The 22,718-nt window shown below is 34.9% G+C and overlaps 1 protein-coding gene across 1 annotated transcript; it reads right to left on the reverse strand.

The window, feature by feature from the left end:
• Positions 1 to 2,119: 2,119 nt before the first annotated feature.
• LOC126748848 (dynein beta chain, ciliary) lies at positions 2,120 to 22,718 on the reverse strand. Its single transcript, XM_050458349.1, has 32 exons — positions 22,337 to 22,718; positions 22,168 to 22,286; positions 21,790 to 22,117; positions 21,369 to 21,730; positions 20,538 to 21,319; positions 20,031 to 20,482; positions 19,608 to 19,968; positions 18,346 to 19,555; positions 18,017 to 18,289; positions 17,862 to 17,891; positions 14,925 to 15,767; positions 14,317 to 14,865; positions 13,866 to 14,263; positions 13,604 to 13,805; positions 13,332 to 13,556; positions 12,785 to 13,272; positions 12,450 to 12,732; positions 12,223 to 12,396; positions 11,449 to 12,168; positions 9,530 to 11,398; positions 7,651 to 7,820; positions 7,456 to 7,594; positions 5,904 to 6,068; positions 5,657 to 5,850; positions 5,096 to 5,606; positions 4,876 to 5,046; positions 4,505 to 4,821; positions 4,035 to 4,449; positions 3,581 to 3,982; positions 2,928 to 3,527; positions 2,719 to 2,867; positions 2,120 to 2,640 (listed from the first exon to the last, which is right to left on the reverse strand). The coding sequence occupies exons 1-32, from the start codon at positions 22,575 to 22,577 to the stop codon at positions 2,346 to 2,348; spliced, it is 13,437 nt and encodes a 4,478-aa protein (XP_050314306.1). The 5' UTR covers positions 22,578 to 22,718; the 3' UTR covers positions 2,120 to 2,345.

Genomic DNA, 22,718 nt, shown 5'->3' on the forward strand with positions numbered 1-22,718 from the left:
GTGTCAAAAACAAATGTCAAAATAAACCAATCAACATCGACCCCTGTAGGATATTGACATTGACAGTATACCGGCTGCCGGTTGATGACATGGCTCATTTTAAGCCTATTTTATACTTGAGATTTTTAATCATAAATAAGAATTGAGCAATTCTTTGTTTTATAATTAAATTGAAAGAATATTCCTCTACTTACCGAAAATAAGAAGATTGCTAATAAAATTCTGTTAACTCTAGTTTTTATTGTATTTATTTCTTTTACTTGCTTTAGTTGCACCTACTTTTATTTCTCAGTATAAATAAAATAGAGTAGATTCAGAGAGTAGTGATACTGAGAGATTGATCATTTATATTTAAAAAAATGTATTTCAGACACTATCTACAAAAAATATATATTACAATCTTTGGTTTAAATAACTTTAACTCAGTCATATTATGTAATTCACCAACCAGTAGCCATGATGTATTTTTAGATTTTTTTAGTAAGTGCGTTGATCAATATAATATTGCAACAGACATTATTGTATTGGGAGATTTCAATATACATTGAGAAAACAAAGTGAGCATGATATCAAAAGATTACATAGTATAATTAAACAACATGGTATGATTCAAATCATTAATGAATACACAGGAATAACTGCTAGTAGGGGTTGTGGTGGTGCCTGTGATGGACCCCTTAAGAAATTATTGTTACCTTTTCTTTAGTTTTGTTGTTTCCATTTTTTTTTATACAAAAATCAATCTATCACTGGATGTCAAATATAGGAAAGAGTGAATTTTGTATTAATATATATTTTTTTAATAATGAACGCCTTAAAAAAAAAAATATGAGGGGTCCATCAATGGCACATTATGTGCCCATGTTGGCCCCTGTTGTAAATAAATATTATTTTATCTTATTAACTTCTTTTTTAAGCTTTAATAAAAAAATTATTTGTGGGGTACAAAAATATACATGTAAACTCAAAAAATGAAGTACATAATTCACAAATAAATGATTTGCAACGGTAACTAACACCCGCACACTCAATGTGGCACCACGATTTACATACTTGACAGCGAATCCACTTTTCTTCGCTACGTGAGTGAGAGAATAACTCGTTGCAGTAAATGCAACTGGCATCATATGTGTCTTCTTTACCTTTTTTAAGAAATTCCTCCAAGATAGACTCATCTTCGTCAGAACTGTCATTTTCAATGACAAGTTGCCGTTTTACTGCCCTACCTTGTTGTTTTCTTAGTTTCGTTTCCTTTTCAATAACTTTTTCTTTGAGTTCTTGAATTTCTGGAGTGGAATTTAACTGACCAGTTTTTGCACGACTTTTGCATTTTCTTTTTTCAACGCCCCCAGGTACCGCTTGAGGTGAAGGTAAAATTTCTTTCAGTGACACATTTAAAACAGAAGATGAAGAGGTGTTAAGACCAGAAGTACTTGGTTGATTTTGAATGTCTAACTCGATGGTACTGAGTTGAGCCTCCAATGGAATATCTGCCTATCCGTTGCTAAAGCTGGTGCAAACTCCCAATCTTCAAAAATATCGGGATTAAAAGAATGAATTCCCGTCTTTTTAAATGAATTTATTGCGTTAGATGGAATAGCACTCTTCAAAAAGGCTCGATTAAGAAGGCTTGCTATTTTATATTTTGTGACTGCCTTTCCTGGGTTTTGACGCAGCCATAATTGGATTTCCTGGTCAAAATAGGTGTGAAGAGGACGAAAGAATCCGACATCTAATGGTTGAACGTGATGGGAACAGTGCGCCGGAAAACAAAATATTACAACCCCGTTTTCTTTAGAAAACTGTCTAGAGACAAGGCTTTTATGGCTACTGTGGCCATCTAAAAGTAAAAGAACCTTGTTCTCATTAGATGCTTTTGAATACCTTACAAAGTGCTTTAGCCATTTACAAAAAATTCCAGTGTTCATCCATCCTTTTTCTTGCACAAAAGCTATGCTACCAGCGGGAGCACCATTCATAAGCTCATCATTCATTCTTTGACGAGGATAAATAAGAGCAGGTGGAATATAAGTACCTATGGCATGTACTGACGACTGGCGGAAGATTTGAATACCAATTTTTGTTTTCCTGTTTTTGTTTTTTAGTAATCATGGTGCGATAGGCGATTTGTTTTAGAATTGAAAAGCATAGACTTTGTGCTTGCCACAATATTCTCCATTGCTCCCCTCTTAGAGGTCCCCAAGATTTTGATGGAATCTACATACATATATCACGTTTAAAAATCTTTCTAGATTATTAGGTTTTAATTTTTCCTAAATTGTTTAAAATATTATAACGCTAATATATAATTTATTTTCATATAACAAAACATTTTTACAAAACTTTTAGGTTTGCAATAGTAAGGCAACGCCCGCCAAAGTCCACTTCGCAGGTTTATCTTTGGTTTTTAAATTAAAAGTCCAAACAAAGGTAGGCCCTCTGGTTTTGGTTTTATAAACTGGGCATTCATACATATTTCTTAAATCTTGCTTGTCCTGTGTTATAGCTTTAATGTTAATAACTGGCATAGGAGGGTAGAGATCCTTAAGTTTCGAATCCATTATTATTCCAGCTTGTACGTCCCATCTTGCTCCTTCCATATGGAGGCCGTGAACATATGCGCCATCTCTTGGAGCACTCCTAAAAACAATTAAGATATTTTACATTTAAGGTGATGCAAGTAATAAATGCATAATTTTTAGTTTAAGTAATACAAACGTAAATTCTTCCTTTTGTTTTTTAGTCACATCGCATTGCAAACACATTTTATCCAGAGGTAGTTCGTTTCTCCTTGCTGTACTCTGCATGATGGCGGTCAAGAGCGATTGAGGATTAAAAAATCCCCCTAACCATACAGAAGCAGGGAGCTAAAAAATTGTGCGTTTAGCAAAGAATATTATTAATGGCACAATGACATTAGATATTACCACAAAATCAGTAGACCACGTCTCTAACTCTCTAATTCTCAAAAGGAGATCAACAAACCAGCTGGAGAGGCCAAGCAGGGATGGGTATGCCCTCTGGGCCCAAGCAGGTGGGACTTGGTCTAAAAATATAGCATTTTCCAAATCCTCCATGTCGGATGTAATAGTTAGCTCTCCTTTCAAACCCAACTCAAGCTCTTTTAAAGTTTGCTTCATTTTTCCTGTTAGCAAATTCATCCGTTCACACTCCTGAAATGCTACGATGACATACGGAGTTCTCTCTTCTACCTTCCCCATTATCTCCATCATATTAAAGTCTTCTGGAAGTTTCTCCAACATTTCATCTATCATTTGCTTTACCTTCTCTTCCCTAGTTACTGTAGTACCACCAGAGGCTCCTGCGTCTCTGGGTTGCATTTCAAACACAGTCCTAAAAAGCTTATCCGCCGTTGTAGTTAAAAATCCAATTTCTGCGTTCGGATGAAGCCCATATAAATACGGGGATTCGGGAGGTAGTACTTCATCAATGTAATTATTGTATCCTTGGTAATCGGTATTGGGAGGAGCTGGAAAGCCTGGAGCTAACATCAGTTCACCGTCCACCTAAAATTACTCGTATAATTAATAATATGGGACAGCAAGAATAGTTTTCTTACTAAATCGGGTTGTAAAATCTCTTCAAGGTAAGTTATACATAGCCTTCTATCCCAGTCATCTGTAATGTGCCCTCCATACATAATTTCCCCAAACAGATACCGCAAGTCTTCCCACGGAACCTTGGTATTTGCCTCCAAGTAGTTGTACAGTACAAACACACTAATTGTAAGATCACCGACATTAAAGGGATACATTTTATTCCATCCCTGAGGTCCAAACTTTCTTCGTTCAGCTACAACTGCATGAAAGTAACAGAGAGCAAACAGTATCACTTTAAACTCCGCTTCTTTCCCGCATTGCTCCAGAGTTTCTTGGTTAAAATTTGACAACGCTTTGTGAAGATTTGCTTGCATGCCAGTTGGAGGTTCATTAGTAATCTTAATTGACGATTCAAGAATACCCTAGAAAACTAACCAGTAAAGATTTATTTTATATGGTGCCCATATAATATACCTGGGGAATTATATGACTTGAAGGAGAAGATGCAGGCTCAGCACTCATAAAGACTCGATAATCTGAGTGGGATCCTTCGGCATATTTTTCTAAGTGCTTCTCCAAAGCAGGTAGCCAGCTCTTTACTAAATGAATATTTTGAAGAACAACCCAATGTCCGTGCTTGGCTCCAGTTTCTATTGCCTTTTCGGCTACAGATTCTTGGCCTTGACCTAAAGAGACGTTGTGAAAGTTTTGTTTTTCCAAGGTGAAACCAAGTTTCTCTCCCAATTCTTCTACATCTTTAAGAGGGTTTACCCCAGGTGAAAGGATAAAGAAAATGGGTGTGGAAGGGCTAGTTTCCTCGTAAGATTTTGAAAATTCTACTGTCTTATTCCCTACATATTTTGAACCCAGTTTTTCTTCGATAAATGCTCTAAAATGAAATTAATTACTTAAAATTTATAAAAAGTTTTCTAGATTCTCCTTACAACATGGCATATAACATTCTATCGGGTCGTAAAGCTCTAATCATACACAACCTTTGCAATGCAGTTTTACTCTTCCATTCCTGAGGAAACTTTTCCCTTTCGGGGCATTCACACTCAACCAGTTTTTTCCATCTTTTGGGAGAATTCTCAATATCTCTATCTAAATTTCGGAATTCATCCCTGGTGGCTAAGCTACAGATCCCACCCCAGCAAGTATTGGAAAGAAAGTCCACTGGACTTGTCACGTGTGGTTTTATAGGGAATCGTAGCAAGAAATCAAGGTCTGGTGCTAAGATTTCTTGACTCATAAGCAGAATCTGCAACGAGTACAAGAAATAAACTTTCAAGATTTCTATAACTCAAAATGATACCTGAAATGTCATTTGTGACGCAAAGATAAGCTTGTCGCTTTCAAATAATCCTCTTGTAGTATACTGATATACGGAAAACGATATACATTCAATTAGGTTATTGACTCTTGCAGCTACTGTATCAGCACCATCTGCTTTAGCTATAGCTTTTTGAAAAACTACATTAAATGCCTATAAATATACATTTAAAATAAACTACTATTCATGACCATATACTTACTTTCAGAGAAAATTGATAAATAGGATTAATAGTATTAAGCTCATTCAAAATAAAATATAGTAAACTAGCTCTTGCTGCTGCTGGTCTGTAATATTCTCTAGCCTGGTCAATTTCAACAGAAGTAATTTTGGCTTCAGCAACTTTCTTCTCAATATCAGCTGCCGTTCTTTTTGTCGTCTCCAAATTTTCAACAAGAGTTGTATCTCCAAGTAAGTTACCACCAGCAGAAGACAATCGTGACAACAAATCATCTTCTAGACTTTTTAGCATGATCTTGAAATCGTTTTGTTGTTTTGTAAGATCTGCCTTAAGTTCTTCCAAGTCGGGTCTCTCAGCTTTTACTACTTCAGCTAGCAGCTGGTCTTCTAAGCCATCTCTTGTAACTGTAAAATTTATCAGAGTAGCTTGGGCTTGCATCTCGGGCTTATAATGAGGGTTTGCCAATTTTGTATGAAGAATTAATCGAAATGTTGAGTTGTATTCTATTTCTTTGTCGCCAATCTTGATTGCTCTAAAAGCAGTCGATTGTTATTTTGTTATGGTTGTGTTAAAAGTACTCACTTTCCTTTTTTAATTAAGTTCCGCCCTAAGAGAGTATCCAAAACAGGATCCACAGTTTCTTCAATATTTTCAAACAAAACTGTGGATCCTTGGTTAATGGATTTCTCAATTATATCCAGATAGCCTTTTTGTCCTAGGCGTATTACTTTAAGGTCATCGCCATATCTTTGCTTTATCCACTTTACTCCTTGGAGCTAAACAGATTTCTCTAAATAATACTGTACCGTTAATTTAAATTAATACTTACTTGTGGGTCAATCATTAGGGGCCATCTATCAGAATTTATCAAAATAGACGCATTTTCTGTTGACATTCTGTCACTTGGCAGACCTTCATTGTGCCATTTAGCAATTATTGTGTCGTCTGTCAGCATTGCTAATGGATCTAGTTCTTCAGTGAGCGGTATCTTTGGCTAAATATATGCTATTAGTAGCTATATACTCATTGAACGTTGAAAGGCTAGAATTAGCATTGCCGTGGAACTATAGGCAGTATGTAGAAATGGCCAAAAAATACTTTATAATATCATAAAAAATTGTCACCTATTTTGACAGGCACAAAACAATACTACTGTTCCCCTTTAATAAAATAAGCATTTTTTAAGTAGAATATGATATAAAGAAGTCAATATTCAAAATGTAATAAATGTAGAATAATTAATAAAACGTATATTAGAGAAAACGACAACAATATCGCAACGCCGCTCGATCGCATTGTTGATTTCACCGACACAAAGAATCTTTACCAGCGACGTCGTCAAAAAATATTTACATGATAATTATTTATTAATAATGATTATGCTTAAAATATAAACAATATTACCGTTTATCAAGTCTTTATACGTTTTTTTTTAACGTACTTCATTAGAGTTAAGGTTCCTATCTAATAAAAAGCAGTTTTATGGAAATTAAATATTTTATAATTATTATAAATTTGAATTATTAAAATTCATATTTTAAAATACAAATTTTTGATACTTTAATTTGACATTTTTCTGCCAAGACAACAATAAAATCAGTTAGTTGTTAATAAAATCATGGACAAAACTCGGGTTTTTTTATTCTTTATAGCCTATTAATAACTAAGTATTTTCAAAAAAATATTTGAATTTAAAAATATAAAGATTTTTGTATTTTACGTTTCTTTTTATGCTCTATTCTACGTTTATGATGATGGTTATCCCTTGATATGATGTTATAACAGTATCGGTATTTACTTGTGAAAAGATTGGCTTAAATCGCCTTTTTCCCATGGTGCGGCACAAGTTTTTACCATCGTAACAGTTCACAAAAACAATTAAGACCTCAACCCAAATAAGACATTTTTCCTTTTTCAACCAAAAACTAAAGAAACAAAACTTCATAAATAAAAAACAGAACTTCATAAATGCCGAAGTAAACACAAAGCCGTTTGACAACATGACATTTCGCGCATTTGGTTGCGATGTTACCATTCAACATTTTTTAGAAGAAATTTAGGAACAAAAATGTTAATTATTTTTTTTTGTTCGAAGATGTTATTTTTACGCTTAGAATAGGGTATATCCATTTCTACTTCTTATTTTTAATCAAAAATCCAACACAAATGAATTAAACTAACATTATTATGTGTGTTAATCTATAGTTGAAAATTTCCTCTTTTGAAAATGTTTGTAAACTTGACAACAGAAAATCAGTGAATATCTTCGTAAACAAAACAGCCCTTTGCCCAAGAGGATATGTTGAACTCAAACAAAGTTTTTGTTTACTAATTCTAGTCTTTCAATGTTCTAAGGCTATCATATTTTCATAGGTGCTTACATCCAATGTTTTAATGAAGGGAAGCCACATCTTATGTAAAAGGTCATGACGATATTGCTTAGTGAAACAGCCGACATACGAGATAAATGCAGTGGTCAGAAGAACATCACCTGGCATCATTTTCCCATTTTCCACAAAACTATAATAAGTGAATAGATATAATAATATTGCTCAAATATGAAAAAAATTACGAACTTGTTAACAGTCTCAGCCCAACGAACGTTTTCACTTGCTAATCCTCCGACCAATCGGTTAGCTAAGGCAATAGTAGCATTCGTAGCATCAGCTTCTTGTTGACACAGCAATTTCTCCCTGGTAGCTTTTTCAAAGTCTGCAGTTAATTTCGCTAGTTGTGACTCCAACGACTTAAAAAAAATAATTAAAAAATAGTATATTGTATACCTAGTAGGAAAAGCCTAACATTCCCGGGCGATCGTAAAAATTCCCAACCTTGGCAATACGGAGTCCGGGAATGTGGCTTTTCCTACGAGGTCTACATACTATTTTTCCGAAAATCGGGAATCATTAAAATTACGGTAAATTATTACTAATCATGTTAAAAATTTCAAATCAACATTATTATTTTTCCCTTAAATAAAAGAAGCCATGAAACATTGTTTCGTAACTACGGAAACGAAGTACATAATTTTAAATTGTCAAACTTGACGAGTGAAAAGTTTATTTGTGGCGTCTTCCCAAAGTGTTGATTTTTTAACGTTTTAAAAAGCCAAAGTAACGTGTAAAATGATGAGTGATGATGACTGTTCCATTTCTGGAACCCCCCAGAACTCACGGAGGCAGTGAATGCTGCATCATTGGAATTGTTACCAGTAAAATCAAGAAATAAGTATAACTATGCATACAACCGCTTCATGGACTACCGTACGAATAAAAATGTAACTTCTTTCTCGGAAAATGTTGTAATGGCATACTTCTTGGAGCTTGGTTCCAAGATGAAATCTTCAACTTTATGGGCCAATTATTCAATGCTGAAGGCAACACTTGCAATTAGACATGATGTGGATATATCTAAATATTCAAAACTTCGGGCATTCCTGAAACGGCAAGCACATGCCTATAAGCCAAAAAAATCCAAGATTTTAACTAAAGAAGAAATAAAGAAATTTATTCAGGAAGCTCCAGATAAGAAATATTTAATGATTAAGGTAACTTACAAAACTTCAAATTATATTTGGATTCTTTACATGCTTATTTATTGTTGTAGGTAGCTGTAATATTTGGAATTTCCGGAGCTTTCAGAATGGACGAGCTGGTTAAAATGACTGTACAAGATATACAAGACCTACTATCTAAACTTTTAGTTACCATACCGGATTCAAAAACCAAGACATCAAGATCATTTATAGTAAACGAAATGTACTTAAATCTATACCGCAAGTATGTTTCTTTAAGACCAAGAGACATGAATACCACTCAGTTTTTTTTTAAGTACCAAAATGAAAAAGGTTGTAGACAAGTAGTAGGAATTTACCAATTTAGAAACATGCCTAAAATAGTGGCCAGTTATTTGAATTTGCCAAACTCGAAAGAATATACCGGCCACTGTTTTCGTCGGTCTTCTGCCACAATGCTTGTTGATTCTGGTGAAGATATTACTAGTTTAAAGAGATTGGGTGGATGGAAATCAACAAACGTCGCTGAAGGATATATAGAAGAGTCTCTTACTAATAAGGAAGAAGTGGCAAATAAAATTTTCACAGCAGAAAATAATCAAGAAAGTAAATCTAATATTTCTAATACTGCAGTCACGCCCAATATTAGTTATTGTCATACAAATAAAATTATTAGTTTGGAAAATATTCAACAAAATAATGCTATTAGTTCCCAAGTTCTTACAGTTTTTAAGACTTCTAAAGTTCTAAAGTTTACTGTATGAAAATAACATTTCCTTACACTACAAAAATGAATATTTCCTTACTGTTATTTTCGGTTGTCAGGCAACAATCAAGTTGGAGGAAATATTGACTTTTTCTTTCAAATATGTTGTCAAAAATGTTATTATTTCTTATCGATTTTCGGAAAACTATTATTGTTTACCGGCTCACATACTTACAGCAACTTTTTTCTTGATAGCATTGAGTTTTTCTTGCGCAGCTGCAAGTTCAGCATTAGCAGCTGCTAAAGCTTTTCTCTTCGGCTCAACATCGCAATATACTTCATAAAATTTGATAATATTAATGACCCAAGCACAGAGTCCCGCTGCTGCTGCACTTTTGCTTCTGACAAATTCCGGTTCAAACTCCGCATCTTTTAGATATGGTTCAATAGCTTTAATAATATCCGGATGAATATTTTCCTTGTCATATGTTATTAAAGCATCCAGAAAAGCGTCCACTTTTGCCATTACTATTTTAGCAGCCTTCCAGCTTCGGTCTTTTGGTACTTTGGCTGCGGGAGCCAATAAGACCATTACTGCTGCTGTAACGTTTGTTACAGCACCTGGAGGTGAACCGAAAGATTTTAATTCTGTCAAGTTAGCTTTATTAAGAGTGTTTAGAGCTTCTTGGGCAGCTAGAAGTGCAGGCTCCGCTTTCAGAAGGTCTTCTTCGCAGTCTTTTTGTTTTTTGCTTACTTCTTCAGCAATCATTGCTACACGTTCTTCTTCTTCATCGGCTAATTTTTTTTCTATTGAAACTTTTTCAGTTTCAATGCCTACAATTTCAATAAGGGCATCTGCAGCTTCGTTTTTCTCTTTAAGTTCTATTTCTTGTACTGCCAATTTCTTTTTTAGCTCGTCCACTTGCTTTGATGTTGTTCTAAGTTTATCGAGGCCATTTTCTAACCTTCCGACTTTCAAAGATAACTCCTTGGATTTTTGTTTCAATAGTTTGGAATACAAAGTAATTTGTTCTAAGTAAGATTTTGGTGTGGTGTAATTGTATCTGCGCTCGTTCTGCAAATACATTTTGGAAGTTGAATTTACAGACGTATGGGCATAAGCCATAAATCTGGCTGCGGATTCACGCAAATCTTCAGGCAAGGACTCTACATCTTGTAAAAATCTTAAGGATACTGATATGAGAGCTTCTTGTGGCCATTCATGAAACCAGTTGATTTGAGTACAGTTTATTATTGCTGGAAATTTTCTAGAACGAACTCTTAATGTAGACCCTACAGGAGAGAAACATAAAACAAATTTCAGTTGCTTTCTAACCCTGTCAATAAAGAACTTCCAACAGTTTTCTCGGGTGTCGAGCATTCCCGCTCCTTTAACTTCATTCCTAACTCCAGCAATAATATTTTCTACTTCGTCATCAGGAAACATATCAGGAACTTCACCTGAGGCAAGCATATCATTAATGAGAACCAGAAATTGTTCATTAGGCACTTGCGCATCGGTCATAAGAAACATAATACCGACATTTTTTAGGCCTGACTTGAGATAAAGAGATGACAGCTCGTTTTTAAGGTCGAATACTCCATAACCTTTTTTTAGCTGAATTTGAGACACTTCTAGTGAAGATATGAAAGCTGCTAAGCGGGATAATGACTGCTTGCCACTACCGCCTACTCCTACTAATAAGGAGCTGCCCCTGGGAGATTCTAAGATGCGGTTAATTCTACATACATGCATCATAGCATCTTCAAATAGCACTAAGTTCATTGCTGCTATCAAATCATTGTAGCTCGACATGGCTTCAGTTAACAGTTTGTTTAAAGTAGACCATTTGGAAATAGGCATATACTTCGGTTCTCCTATTCCACCAGCAAAGTGGCAGTAAATGTTTGGCTTTTCAAAAACAAGCGATTCATCAACATCTTCAAAGTTCTTCTTGAATACATCCATTTGAAGCTTGGAAAAGGCATCTATGTCTTTTTCTTCAGTTAACTTATCGCCGTATACTCTTTGACATTCGTGGAGCCAAAGTCTGACTATATCTGATGGTTGCTGAAGACAATCTGTGGTACTAAAAAGAAGACCCTAGAAGAAAAGAAATGTTTATATAGAAACCATAATTCTATCTGGCGTACCTGAAAAACGTTGGATATGTCCCTTAAGTTAAAGATGTAATGGAATTTAATTGCTGTGGGCAAAAACACTTGCGTAACCTTATGATGCAATATAACAGATGCAGTTACAATATTTTCACATAATTTTACAACTATAGATGGAAATTTATATTCGGAATTCAGTAAATGCTGGCTTAAAATTGCTTGATATATAGTTGTTAGAGCGTCTACTCCAGGAAAGCTTATGGCAAATACATAAAAATGTCTTTGTAATCGTGGATTGATCGTAAAACTTCCTGCAGTAGGATTCATACAAGAGACATATTGACAATTATGAATATCCTTAAGCGTTAACCTGCTGCGGTCATACCAGTGATGATAATCTAAATGTTGTCTAATCAGAGTGTGAGGCTGCACAGTTCCATAAGTATCAACTTCTGGCATGTTCATATCATCTATAAAATATATTAAGGTTTTATTACCAGGAGGGCCATAATTTCTTCCCGCTTTTTTCTCAAGGGGTTTCTCCATTATTTTCTGAAGCATCTCGGACGTTGTGTAGAAATTAAAAGGTATATTTGCAACTGCATAGTTTTCTGAGAGGGTGGTTAACTTCTCGGTTACCAAAACGGTTTTACCACAGCCAGCATTACCAACTAACATCACTGGCCGCTTTTTCTCCATAAGGATATTTAAGAAGTATCGGATCCGAATAGATTCTGCTGTATGAACCAGGACAGCCTAATGATTAATTAACAACCAATTACTCAACAAAAATAAATTTAATTTAATTACCTGTAGAGGGGCATCAGGATCAAGTTCAAATCTACCTAGTTTTTCAGTCCATGGGACAAACATCTTGGTTTCATCATCAATAAAGTAGTCAAAAACTGTGCCTTGAGTTGGAAACCTTACTGTTTTGAACTCGTTCACCCACCATTTAGTGAACTCTACCCTGTAATCAGTAGCCTAAAAAATATAAATTATGGACTGCTTTCAATTTTAGCTCAGAAAAACATTACTTGTTCCTGAAACATTGCCGATCCAAAGGCCCACACGCAGCAAAAAGCAAAGTACAACTCATACCAGTCCTTTGGACAGTCATTAGGGGTGTTTTGGGGAGTTAAAATACATTCCAAAAGATGGCAAAGCATAGATACATGTGCCGTTTCAGCAATTGGAGTTATTTTCTTAAATCTGGTTCGCACATTCTCCAAGCAAATGGGGATGTATTTGTCAAAGAGCATTATTAAGTTTGATTTTTCTGCACCATTTTCTCGTGTTTCAATCCAGCTAGTAACATACCTAAAAAAATTAGATATAGCTGCCAATGTCAACATTTCTTAGCAACTCTTACGGATTCCATCCTAAATCTTGAGGATTAATATAAAGGATACCCGCTCTAGATACAGTGGCAGGTGTAGCAGTCCTTAGATTTGAAATTTCAAATATTAGCCTCATGGATGGTGTCAAAGCAATTCGTTCATTACTAGCTAAAGTTAAAACCTTATTATCATCCATTACAGTATTTAAAGACTCTATCCACATAGGATCAATATCACCATCTAAGATAATCCATTTTGGATTGTCACTAGAAACATTTGCTTGTTCCCTCATTAGTACTGATAAGAGCCCATCTTTCCATTCTCTCGTAGCTGGGTTGATGATACCAAATAATTCGTCGTTAGTAACTGCCTTAGGGTTTAAGTCGTTGAATATTGGCTTTCGTTTGATGTTTGCGTAAGTCCTGAATAAAGTTTTCCAAACTTGAGTCTTTCCTGTCCCAGCGTTACCCACTATAAAGACCGAGTGACGCACTTCTAAGAGTTCTTCTAACTGAACCACCTGATTTAAACATTTTATTAACAAACTCACAGAAACTTCAAAGAGCTATTATTACTAACTTTTAAAATAAAATTGTCTTCAGGCTGCAGTTGCAAATCTATAGCAGCTTGCTTGACAGTTCTTTCAAATTCAGCATCTCTTTTTCTGGGCACTTCTAAAGCAGGAAACAGATCTCCAATTAAACCCATAAATACAGGTGTATCATCAGTTACTATCTTTGGTATGTTAAAGTCTCTTAGTGCTCGCATCAGCACTTCCTCTTCTGGCCTACCAGGATCACCCCTCTATAATCAAAGATTTTTGACAGCGATCTTTATAAGTGTATGATTACCTTTAAAGATCCCGCTACTACTAGTACAGATTTAATAGCACGTAGGCCCCAGTCGTAATGATCCTGCTTAGAAAGAAGCTCCTTGCAAAGAGTGTATAAGGTTATGAATTTCCTTGCTAATATCTTAGCCTCCTGAAAACCTTCAGCCACTAACATAATTTCACAGATTAATTCAAAATCTGGAACAACCATAGCACAGGGTCTACAAGAACGATCGACACATCAGTAATTCGTCTAACGCTAATCATAATTTTTTGTTTACCTAAATAGAGCTTTCAAGTTTTCTGGTAATTCCGTCCTACCAGCATATCCAGGATTCATCGTAATAAAAATACCTACAGTAGGAACTAGATTTATCATATCACCCATAAAATCAAAAGTTATCTTTTTATTTTTAATAGCATCCAATACCGATTTTACTTGTACCGCTACTACAGAAAGAACTTCCACAGAAATTCTATTAAATTCATCAAAACACCCCCAAGCTCCAGTTTGGGCGAGCCCCTTGTAGATATTCCCACAGGACTTGTAGTCCATTTGTTCTGAGCAATTAAATACATATACCATTATACCAAGTGCTCGTCCCAAGTCTTTTGTAGTTTCGGTTTTACCTGTACCAGCTGGTCCTGCTGGACCACCACCCATAATGAGGTGAAGTGACTAAAATGAAAAAATCTTTGAATATCCACAATCTTAAAAAATCTAATCTTTACCTGAGTTAAAGTTATATAACATCTATCAGTTAATGGTGTTATAACCAATCTAGGAGTATTACCCAAATACTCATAACTATACCTAAACTGAGCATCACAAATGTTAGCGTAACAATGCTTGCTCTGTTCACACCACCTATGCCTTAGCTGACTAACCCATTGAAAGGCTAAAGCACTCTCCACCTTGCTTTGGATCAGTTTGCTAACAACATCACGAGAATGTACATCAATAGTGCAAATGGTCATGATTTTTTGCCGATCTTGCTTGGTAAGATCTCCCAAGAGTAAAGAGATCAAAGTACTTAGCTGAGATACCTGTTTCTTATAGTAATCACGAATTGCGTTGTCATAACCTTCTTCCAAGCGAGAAAAAGCTATGTTGACTTCGGTTGTCCACCAGATCTGTGTGCCGCAAAGCGAAACCTGTGCAGGAAAGTCAAACAACCATTGGTCTCTTGGTTTTTCTTCATAAGAGAGCACGGCCTCCCCAATATCCTGATTTATAGTTGATCTCATAGCATCTTGGATTCTGTTTAACCATACCTCTACCTATAAATTGTTTTTCACGTATATACTAACACTACGCATGTTACTTGAAGCGAACTTACTGGTCCAACACAGTTTGTAACATCATGAAAATTAACATATTCTCCATCTTTGGCAAACATTCCTTTAATCATGTTTGTTAAAGTACCATCTTCGTTTGTTTCGAAGTCTAATCGAGCAATGGAATCAAACAATTTCGTTAAATGTTTCGCTACTTGCTTGGGCTGATTACCATTTGATAAAATATCAAGTAAATCTGCTGAAGAAACGAAGTAAAACCTTGGAAAAGCCAACCGCTTTGTCTCAAGATATACTGCCAAGGCTTTCTCACATAAAGTTAAATTTTTTTGTATTTCTTCTAAAATTTCCAATAGCCCAGGCTTGTTTGTAGATTCTACCACATTAGAAACTTTAGCCATATCTTTCATAAGCTCTTTAAAATCCCTATCTATAATATCGAACCTAGCAGAGTCATTGGGCAGCTGTTTTCTAATATCCTCTGAACTCATAAAAATTGATTCTAAGTGCATCCAAGTCCGCTGAACTTCAAACCAAACAGTAATAACTTGATCAGCTAGTCCAAGCTTAGTTTGCCACGATGAAACTTCTTCCAAGAAGTGTGCAATGAACTTTGAAGTAATTAGATTTTGCAGCTGCACCTGATTATCTTCAAGAGTTTCAATGAGTTCCTCACTAGCTCTTAGAAGAGTGCAGCCTGTTCGAGGATGGATTTCATGAGAGAACTCCATAGTTGACCAAGTGGAATTTAGTTCTCGCAGGATCTTTTCCATTGACATTTCTTTAACCGCTTTGTCAACAATATTCTTAACTTCTTCTTCACACTCATGCAGATTCAACTCCAAGAGATCTGCTAGGGTTGTGTTGTAGTCCATAATAATTTTAGTCTGAAATGTCATAATGAATGTTGGCTTATGTGGTTTTAAGCGTTTTTGGTGCAATGGCAATTTACGAGAAGCATGTGTATAGTATACCGGGTGGTGCGTAACCGAGCGGAACATAGGAAATCTCATGTAAATTTCAAGGGGGTCAATTATTGGCTTAATTTTACATGTTACAGAAAAAATGTAAGATAACTTTTTGAAGAGACCAATCTGGCAAACCGCTTGTGCATAGTTTCAATAAATTTTAATAAGCGAATTATTCAATTAAATGTAATTGCAAAATTACCAAATTCACCAGCAAACAATTTGTTATAAGGCTTTGTCAAATCTGACGTACAGCCGAATGCAGAAATGTTTTTTTTTCGTTTTAACAATCTCACAACCATACATCAAAGTTATGAAAGTAAGACACGTTAACATTACTTTTTTATCTAAACTTTTATTTAATATAACGATGAAGTTAAACCAATAACAATTATTATCGATTATTAAAAAAATAATTTTATCATACTTAGAATTTAATTAAACCAATAGCAGTATCTGAAATATTTTCAATTTATTTTCCCATCAAGCCTATCTAGTCCATTAAACCTATTGTTAGTAAATTCGAGTCCAAAGACATTGCAATAAATAATTGTAAATGTTTAACTGAGAAGATCGAAAATAGATCCGAAAAAAGAGAGAACAGAACTCTTAAAATTTTAGTGTGGAAAAATAAAATAAAATACAATACATTTTTTAAAAATAAAAGAGAATTACCTAAAAACTCTCTAATCATCCATTTGGTACCAGATCATTTGATCTTCCTGAACAACTTCTTCCAAGCCGGGTCCAGATAGGTTTCAGCTGTTAGATTATAGTCCATAAAAAAGGACCCAATGATATGGTGTCCAATAATTCCAACGAATACATTTGTTTTTTGAGGATATTGTGTCCGAGTATGAACAAAGCGATGTTCATTTTCTTGGCTCCAATACCGGCAATTCTGAACATTTGGTTCATTGTTGAGGGTAAATGTACATTCATCGGTAAAAACCAAGATTTCTTAAAAAATTCCTATCATTATTTGCTCTTTCCATCGTTTCAAAACAAAATGCCATTTTTCGCTCTTCATCTCCCTCCTGCAGCTCTTGATGTTTTTCGAATTTATACGAATAATATTTGTGTTTTTTTTAAAGTGCGCAATACCGCTGTATGATATTTTTTACCTCTTGTCCAAGAACCCTCGTACTAATCATCTTGTTTTTCTCCACACTCAGTAGAATATTAAGATCTCTGTTCTCTCTTTTTTCGGCTCTATTTTCGATATCCTGAGTTGAACATTTACAATTATTTATTACGGTACCTTTGGACTCGAACTTATTGACAATACGTTTAATAGTTAAAATGGACGGAATGGGCTTGGTGGGGAAATAAACTGAAAACATTTGAGATACTGCTCTAAAACTGTTTCCCGCATAATGCCACTTAATTATGGCTATTTTTTCATCGATTGAATAATTCATACTTGTTTTCAAATATCGACTGTCACTGATTTATTGACACTTTTCCTCACGTCAGTGACAATATTCATTTTACTGGTGCCCGTTTGGTTTTACCTGAACCGAAAATTTGCTAATTATGCAATTACATTTAATTGAATAATTCAAGATTCGCTTATTAAAATTTTTTAAAACTTTGCACAAGAGTTTGCCAGATTGGTCTCTTCAAAAAGTTATCTTACATTTTTTCTATAAAATGTACAGGGAAGCCAATAATTGACCCCCTTAAAATTTACATGGGTTTTCTTATGCTCCGCTCGGCGACGCACTACCCGGTATGTCTAATCTGCTACAGTTTCGGTATTCTCATAGAGCAACTACGTACTAACTACAAATATGTATCAAAAATGCAATGATCAAATGGTAATGAATATAATATGCCTAGTATAATATAGTTATGATAAAGGGTCTAAGTGGTTGCTACAAAGTACTTAAAGTTACATTCCATCTACACGTTTTCTAAAATGTTGAAATATAAAACAATGGAAACTTAAATAATAAAGTTGATCGCATAAACTTATTTATAACTTAATTTGGTTATCTATTTTTAACTTACTTTAAATTCTTGTGGTAATGCTGCAAGGTTCTGCAAAAAATGTTATTAACTATGACAGATGTTATTTACACTGATTTTATTGTAAATATACACAAAAATATACGGAGGCTATATACATTATTTACAAGTAATTGTGTTAACCTAGCACCGCCTACCTTTGTAGATACCATCAGCTGATCCCAATGCCTTTCCCTTATTGCTGGATTTTGCAGCTCACCTACTGCTTTAAGTGATGTTAAGGTGTTTTTAACAGTAGATTCTAGGCCGCTATAGGTATCCCATCCACGCATCTCTTTATCAAGCATACGTATTTCTTTGGCAAACTTTTTACATTCTATATCCATGTTTTCCACGTCGATTTTCCTCCATGCAGTGGTCTTCCAATCATCCACGCAGGTATGTACAATATATGCATAGTCCCAAAGTTGCTATAAGATATTCCATATATTACCTTGACCTCTTGTATGTTTCAAAAAAATATTACCTTTAACAACCTTAGATCCCTTCTACATTGTTTCAAAACCTTAAAGTCAGGAACATTAACCTCAAATAACGAGCCAGATTCGTGTATTGATTTCATCTCATTTTCCAACTTTCGCAGATCCTTATCTACCTTGTCAATTGTTCCATATGGATCAGGGCATTTGTATTTAAAGAAAGAATATTTTTTAAACACTTCCCTGTATAGAATAATCTTAGTATCAAATTCTTGAATTTTCTTCCTTATGCAGGTGACTTCTGCTGCTTGTAATGGTGCCAACTGCTGTTTTACAGTTATTGCAATCTTTTTAGTATTGTTCCACTGTTCTGGGAGTTCTTGAAGGTATACATTTACTTCTTCTGGAATATCTTGGTCATAAAACTTTAACAGCTCAATTGTTTCTCGTAGAGGAATAAACATTTCATCTGTAGTAGCTTGTCTCTCTTTTACATTTAGGAGGTAACCCATGACGTTCACTAAGGCTTGATAGTCTCCTTCTTGTACCTGTTGCTGAAGACCTTCGTCAGCTGACCTTATAAATTGACCCAGATCACATAAACTATTGGTAACAGTATTTACTAAGTACTGTTTAAACATGTCGCCCCATTTTCTGATAGTATTAAGAAGTGCTTGCTTAAAAGGTTTTATATCAACTTGAAACCAGGCACTAAAAATCTCCTTTTCCTGGATGTGTTCCACTTCTGCAAATAGATTTTCAAAATTGTCTATCTGTTCCCTGAAAGTTTCCATTTTGGGTGGACACATTTTGGGAGCAAAGGGATCTTTCATGGCAACCAATTCCAACTCTTCATTTGTCAGTTGTCTGCCATAATTTAAAATTTGCTTAAGGTAATCATCCCGATCATCTAACCATAAATACGAATAGCCTTGAAAACTATTGCAAAATTCAAATGCCTCTTCTAGAACCTTTTCCACGTTTAAAAGTATGTCCGCCTTAATATCAACAATATCTTGATTTCTAGCAATCTCGTTCATATAGCTTTCCTCGTTTGTAGTAGAGAGTCTTGGAACTATAGAAGAGGTTTCGATAATATCACTTATCAAACCGTTGATCAAAGCATTAAATCCTTCGGGGTCATTTGTGTCAAGTGAAGGAACATAGACAATATTTGGTTCTTTTAAAAGCAGTTGGGCTTCAAAAAGTGGAGCTAGGTTATTTGATGAATCCATGTGTTCATTAATATACCCTAAGCTACAAAGAAAATGTTTGATAAAGATATTCTATGTGCTATTTAATCATTTACCTGCAACCAACAGACTGGTATAAATAATTTAAAACAATTTTGTCAACGTAATCAATATAGTTCAACCATTCCACTTTATCTGATTGCCCACTCATTCCAAATAGCTCCTTGTTCGTATTTAATAAATCCATAATGGTCTGAGTAGCATGACTTATTTCAGAGTGGCGTCTCGAAATACGCTCTTCTTTATCTTCTATGCAAAGAAAAGCATCCCTTCTTCCTTCTTTTCTTTCAAAGAGGGGCTTACGAGCAAACGGAATTAAAACTGATTTTATGTCTATAAGGTTTTCTTGACACTTTGTTAGGTTATCTTGAAGATTTTTTACCAGGGTATGGAGGTTTATGATATAATCCCATAAATCTAGAATTAATGATACATAATTCGGAAATATAAGTATGATTAAATTAATAAATAAGACTTACTATCTGAGTTCCAATTTAGACTATTTTGTCCTAAGGCAATGCGCTTATCAATTTCATCAATATCATTTTTAATTAAATCAAATTCAACATTCCTTGTGGAGTTTCTGATTTTGTTATACCACGCGATGGTCGAAACCAAGTTTGAAATATATTTCCTAAACGTTTCGTTTCTTTCCGCTAGTTTTAATGCTATTTCCGGGATCTCTGTTATTTTCATCAGATTAAGATAATGAACTTCACGTAAAATCGCTGAAAGCTGAGGGCTGAAATTAAGATACAATTCTTTTGTTTTCGGATTTTGGATCAATAAGCGGTGTTGAAGGTTCTTCGTTATTTGAGAAGGAATTTCTTGGGCCCAATCTTTCAGCGCTTTTTGAGCTACCTCGTTAATTTTATCAATTAAAACATCAAATTTGCGCATGATATCTAGGTATTTTGGATCTTCTGTTATCCTAAATCAATAAATTATAAAGTTTAATTGCAGACAGCAGTTTTTGTTTTACTTACGAATGCTGAAAGCTTTGAAACTTTTTTTTGACTGCCATGATCCGTTCTTCCAGATTCCGTGTCCATTTAAGGGTACCAGTTACAGGTGGAACATACTTATCCACAATGAATTCTCCATATTTTCGTTTATTAGTCATTTGTTCCTCAAAAGCGCCTTCTATTAGTTTGGCCTCTATCTCAAGCATGTCAGCAATGAGAACATACTTCTTCGTAAATTCTTGTTTAATAAATGGCCTTTCAAGTAAACAACCAGAAATATTAATCAGCTTAAAAATGCCTTCTAAATTAGAACAATCCTCAAACGCTTGGCACAATATCGCAGCTAGTTTCATATCCATTTCATAAATTCTTTGTTTGAAAACTTGAAAATCTTCTATAAACGATAGGTCGTCAGGATCAAGAACATCATAAGACTTTCCAGAAAACGTTGAGTAGCAGAGCTGAAATTCACTAAAAACAGTCGTTACTCTGGAACTCAAGATCCTTCCTTTAATACCACCAATTTCAACTTTCTCGAGTTTACTAAATTCCAATACGGTGTTAAAAAACCACTGAATAGTTTGTAGTCGCTCAACAAATGCTATAAAACGCTCAAAGACCATATTAGCATCGAAATTCCAAAGGTTTGGTGGTTTGTCTTTGTAAAATCTTCCGAGGTTGAGCTTGTAAATCTTAAACAGAGTCAAGAACTGTTTAAGGGTTTTTATGCAAAGACTAACCCTTTGCATAGCTTCGTCAATGTCACTGTGGAATAATGTGGTTGGATCTAGGAATTTTTTTGCCTAAAAATGCTTACTTAATGAAAATTTAAAGGAAATCGACCAATTGTACCTCCAATATTAAAAGATTACAAATCTGTTTAAGGAGAGTAATAAGTTTCACTTGATCGTATGACTCACACTTAGACCATATGAGGCAGACTACATGCATGACTGGAGCTAATAAAGGAATACATTCACTAAAATCAGTTTCTTCTAACAGGGTAATATGCTTTTTTAAGGGAGTGAGATGTAAGTATATATCCTTTGCTTCTGCCAGGGCAAAGACAACATTCTTAAATAGATTCTTGAAGCATGCATAGTAAGCACTATTAGTCTTTTCGAGAATTGCTGCCATGCTTCTTACACGAGACTCTTTTAATTGCTCGTAAATATATTGAAGATTTCTAAGCCGCTGGCACCAAAATTCAATCTCTAAATAGATCAATGGTCAAAATTTATAAAGAATCTACTAATTGTATGTACATACTCACCTACAGATGGTACAGGATTCAAACTTTTTTCAGACGAATCATTTGCTAAAACATCATTGATCTGGGCAGCCCACTTCATTACGACCCCTTCAATACCACTTTTAAGGTACAGATCACAAATTTCCCCATTGCTATCTGTGAGAGCCTTTTCAACATCGTAGACTCGCTCTATGCCCACAGGCATTGGAAGGACAGTCTGGCCATTTACCTGCCCCTTTACTTGATAGACTGTGCTTCTAAGACTGTGAACATGCTTGTGAACATCTTTGGCTATCACTGTTGGCCATTGATCATGGTTTTGGGGGTTGGAAAGCAAGGGTACTAGGATCTAAGGAATAGATTGTTTATTTGAGTTAATTGCTACAATGCTTTTATTACTTCATCAACTAGAGAAGCTAGTTGGTCAATAAGTTTTGGTGATAAGTCTCCAACAATTACTGATTGGGCTGGAACAGCTTTATCTACTGGCATGGCTTCCTTCTTAATAAAATATACCCCTAAAATGATCAGAGGTCAATAAGAAGGCTTAAAAATGTAAACAACAAACCTTTGCTTTTCAGTTGAGTTAAAGGAAACCCATTTGAAGGTACCAGTTGGGCCGATGGAGTTAGAATGATCACTAGAAGAGTGGGAGAGGCCCTTTCAAGAAATTTCATAACAACGGCCTTATGTTCTTCTGTTAAAATCATTCTGGACCATTTCTCTACTTTAAGTTTAAGAGATTTTTGGACATACGTTCCTAAGAATTCCATTCGGTTGTCCACTACGGGCGCTGGAGGTTGGTCCATTTTGAATCGTAGATCTGATAATAGGCGCACCTGAATTCGTACTATTTTGTGTCTCGGACATAAAAATCACAACGTGAATCAGATCGTAATAATTTATTATTGCAAATGCGACAGTCGTACAGTAATGACATTGTTTCTTGT

The sequence above is a fragment of the Anthonomus grandis genome, chromosome 22, assembly GCF_022605725.1.
Source record: "Anthonomus grandis grandis chromosome 22, icAntGran1.3, whole genome shotgun sequence".
NCBI lineage: Eukaryota > Metazoa > Arthropoda > Insecta > Coleoptera > Curculionidae > Anthonomus > Anthonomus grandis.